The sequence below is a fragment of the Vigna unguiculata genome, chromosome 8 (genome assembly GCF_004118075.2).
Source record: "Vigna unguiculata cultivar IT97K-499-35 chromosome 8, ASM411807v1, whole genome shotgun sequence".
Lineage (NCBI taxonomy): Eukaryota > Viridiplantae > Streptophyta > Magnoliopsida > Fabales > Fabaceae > Vigna > Vigna unguiculata.
The window spans coordinates 10,173,300-10,177,837 of record NC_040286.1 but is presented as its reverse complement, the minus strand read 5'-3'; the positions used below and the strand labels follow the sequence as shown (position 1 = coordinate 10,177,837).

The following is a 4,538-nucleotide window of genomic DNA, read 5'->3' as shown; positions in this document are numbered from 1 at the left end:
TTATCCTTTATCATCTGATAAAGGGGAAATAACTTTCTCGATGATGTCAAGCAAGTCCAGATTCTCAGCTTCTAAATATGCTAACATTTTAATTTCCATAAATCATATTTCTCGCCTCTGAAAAGTGGAGAGTTATTCGTTTGTTGATTGTTTCCTTCCATCGAATTTGTTGGATAAATAATATCTTTTTTTAAGATGTTGTGGTTATAGAAGGGGGGGTGAATAAAGCCTGAAAAATAACTTCAAAAACTATGCGCACAAATATAAAATTGTAAACAAATTACCCACTTAAAGTAAAGAGTAGGAAAAGAGAAAATGCACACAACAAATTTATACTAGTTCACCTCCACTTGAGGCTACATCCAATCTCTTAAGCAACCTGCTTAAAAAGTTTCACTAGCCAACAACTTTGATTAGTGGCGAGTATCACCATCTCTAGGTTACATAAGTTTCTATTTATCGATGTACATGAGTAAAAACCTTTCCAAGCTACATCGAGTATGAACCTCTCCAAGTATCCTTCTCAATCTCCCCTTGAGAAAAAAAAATCTCAATTACAACACTAATAAAATGACACTTTCTTAGTAGGAGTGCACAATACATCTCACAGGTTACAACTTCACTAAGTGAAGGATATTACAATATTCAATCTCTCAATCCAATTTCTCAAAGACAATATTGGTATGAAAACTTCCTAACACTTTGTTCTTTCTCTTTTCTCTTGTTCGTATCCTTCTAGTATGTCTTGACATCCATTATAGATGTTGTTTTAGCTAGCAGTTCAGAGTTCGAATTGCAACTCGTCATTGAAATCTTCCTTATATGGAATGACTTGATAACCTCTTTAATTTGATTCCTTAGTTTGAATCTTCAATGTCATTCTTCATGACTTCAATTCTGAATCAGTTGATGCTCATCAGGATATCTTCTTTCCCTTTATGATTGATCTCAAACTTGATTTGTCATGTTAAAGAAACTTTGCGCTACTTGATTTTACATTTTAATTGTTAGAGCAATAACAACATTTAGTCAATCAAACGATTCAATCATAGATTATTTCCTTAATCCTTATTGTAAGACTCGTGAAAATTAATTAATTAATTAATTAATACGAGTAGGAAGAGCCTTTATGGAATTAAATATTGTTTAATCTGACATGGAAAAGTACTAGCTTAAATGGTTGAGAGTACTTTGTTTGTGTGAGAGGACTTGGGTTCGAGTCTTATGCATGTCTGTTGTGTGTTAATTGACTTATTAGTATTTTTATAATATAATTGTGACTAGTGGTTGATATTATAATCATAGGATTATAATAGCTATCATTAAATTTGAATTGGTGTAATGGTTGTGATTTGACCCTATGAGTGGAGTGTCACGGGTTCAAACCTTGATGGACATAAGGTAGACTTTATTTTTGCTAAATCATGTTGAAATTATGTGTATGTTTATATGGTTTGTGTTTCTGCGTGTTGTTCTCAAATTGGAATTTTATGTGTTGTGGTTTCTGGTATAATGTACACTGCAATTGAGAATTTGGCAAGAGAATATGGAGTGTAAAGTCTTTTGGGTATGAAACAAGAATGTGATGAGGATTTCGGGTACTGTTATTTGATTCATTGTCAATTTATGTGTTTTGAGGATTTAAACATGTTTACATTGTGTTTTAGAGTTTGATTGATGATATAGATTGAATGAACATGATTGTATTGTTAATTTGCATTTGTTTGGTGTGTTTGGTGCACGAGCAATGGCGAAACTCTGCAAGTTTCACCCAAGTGACTCCTTCTCGCCTAGGAGAGAGTTGCAGGAGTCAATTCAGTGTTCATACTCGAGCAATTCGCTCAAGCGACCAAGGTTGGGTTTGGGCAAAATACCATCTCGCTTAGGCGAGATTGGCTCGCCTAAGCGAGGTGGCGAGGAAACCTGGATGTTTTGAGTGCGACGTCTCACCCTAGCAAGAGGTTTTGGGGTGCTGAGCGACAAGTATGCTCGCTTAGGCGAGAATGGCTCGCCTAAGTGAGATTGCGATGAGACTTGGAGTTTTGTTGAGTGAATCCTTGTTCAGACGAGGAGCTTTGTGTGTTTTGAGCGACTAAAGGTCTCGCTCAGGCGAGGAGAGCTCGCCTAAGCGAGATGACGAGGTACAGACATTGTTACACGCTCGCTTAGACGAGGTGGACTAACCTAAGCGAGACCAAGGTTCTAGCTTGGGCGAACATGCGTGGCTAAAGCGAGAATGGCACGGAGCCATGTGTTTGTGCACTGTTTGGACTGTTTGCTTGTTATTTCCTAAAGGATAGGAATTATATGCTTGTGTTTGTGGTATTTGGGCTTGAAGGACTAAGTCCAATAGGGGTCTGGGATGTGCTTGATGATTGGACGCATGATGGGCATGGAACTGGTTGAGTTCCCGTCGGCTACTAATGGGCGAGGAGTCCTTAGTATGGTGATTACATGTGTCGGACGCACGATGGTCAAGGAACTGTTATGTTTCTGTCGGCTACTATTGGGCGACGAGTCCATAGTATGGTGGTTGCGTGCGTGTCAGGGTCTAAGTTAAGAAGGCTTGGATGATTTACTATAGACAAGGAGTTTGTAGGGCAGGACTATGAGAAGGATAGGCTCATAGGGATGGACCACGAATGGGTTAGTTTCGTGGAAGCACAATGAAGTCCCAAGACCTAGTTCATGTATATGACTCATGAAGGACTATGAGATCGTGGATGGGCAATTTGAAAATAATGAAATAATTAGGCATGTTCTTTTTGGGATGGGTGGCATATTTATTTCATGTATATTTTTATATATGGTGCATAGCTCACCCTTTCTGTGTGTGTGTGACGATGATCGGATAACTTGTTATTTGGGAGCGGATGATTTGATAGGTGGGCCAGGAGATGCTTAGAGGCGGAGTGCAGGGGCTACCTGGGTTTTTGATCGGATTTTTATATTTAGACTTTTGAAATTTAATTTATTATGTGGAATTTTGATGGATTTTGTAATACTGTTATTGCGAACATATGAATTATGTTATATTAAAGTTCTTAATTTTCCGTGTTTTGGGAAATGATATCATATTAAATGAGGTTTATTTTCATTTCCTATTTTATTTAATTAAAATTAGTAATATTCCTTAGGGATGTTACAATTGGTATTAAAGCAAAAATTTTGAAAATATTTAAAAAAAATATTTTTGGGATTTTGGAGAGTGAGCTTACCGTTTGATTGTGTGTGATTTAATTGTATGTAGGTAAGAGATGAGTGACTTTGTTTAACTAAGTGAATTGGTTTTAACAGTTGTAATGTGGCGTATCCAGGCTATGGCTGCTAACAGGAGGAGAAGGAGTAGTGGTACTGATGACATCGCAGAGGCTATTAACCTGATGGTGGATGCAATGCAGACACCGGTAGCAGCACAACCTAGAATGGCGATTGCACCAGTTAGGGTGCCGACTGTGGAGGACTTCGTGCGCCACAAGCTAGCGGAGTTCACTTGCAAAGCCTCTCCCGATGAAGCGAATCTGTGGCTCCGCAAATGTAAGAAGATCTTCAAAGTGATGAACTGTGAAGATGAGCAGAAGCTGCTGTTTGCCACATATTTGCTGAATGAGGATGCAGAGTATTGGTGGGCGGGAATGCAACAGCAGATGCAGACTCGAGAGGAACTGATAGATTGGGCTAACTTCAGGACGCGGTTCCTGGAGAAATATTTCCCTAACACAGCCAGGCAGGACAGGGAAGCTGAGTTCCTTGCACTACAGCAAGGGGATATGACGGTGCTGGAATACGTGAATAAGTTTGAGCACCTAGCGAGATACTATTCATAGAACATTATTGAGGAGTGGAGGTGCTTGAAGTTTGAGCAAGGACTCAAACATGAACTGAAGAAGGTGGTGATACCTTTGAGAGAGATAAGGTTTTCAGTCTTGGTGGAACAGGCCAAGAGTGCTGAGCACCTAGAGAAGGGCCCTGGTCCTGTTGCTAGACATCAAAAAAGTGTCGTAGAGGCGAGGCAGATGAAAAAGCCTTACAGCCGACCACAGACATCTCAGGGTCCCATTTGCTACCAGTGTGGCGGACCCCATTTGAAAAGGAATTGCCCACAGCTGACAGGTGGAGTAGGAGGGTCAGGCGACCGTCGCAAGTGTTTCATATGCGACAAACCTGGACACTTTGCAAATAATTGCCAAGAAAAGAAGAGTCTGAGTGTGAAGAAACCAGCAGCATCACCCGTAGAAAGGGCTAGAGCGGTCGGTAGGGTCTTTGCCTTGACCTCCACAGAGACTACTCGATCAGGTAACCTTATCCTTGAGCCTTGCTTATTGTTGGGTTATTCAGTGTTGGTGTTGTTCAATTCTGGAGTAACACATTCTTTCATTGCTAATGCGTGTGTGAGGAGATTGAATTTGGTGAAACGTGATTTGGGGTGTGAGTTGCTTGTTTCAACTCCCTCCTCGGGTCAAGTAGCTACCAGTTCAGTTTGCGTTGGGTGTTCAATGGAAGTGGCACGTCACATATTCAAGGTGAACTTGGTGTGA

At 40.1% G+C, this 4,538-nt stretch overlaps 1 protein-coding gene across 1 annotated transcript; it reads left to right on the top strand.

Annotated features, from left to right (window-relative positions):
- Positions 1-3,320: 3,320 nt before the first annotated feature.
- Positions 3,321-4,538, top strand: LOC114194815. The gene is made up of 2 exons (XM_028085227.1): positions 3,321-3,776; positions 3,828-4,538. The coding sequence occupies exons 1-2, from the start codon at positions 3,321-3,323 to the stop codon at positions 4,536-4,538; spliced, it is 1,167 nt and encodes a 388-aa protein (XP_027941028.1).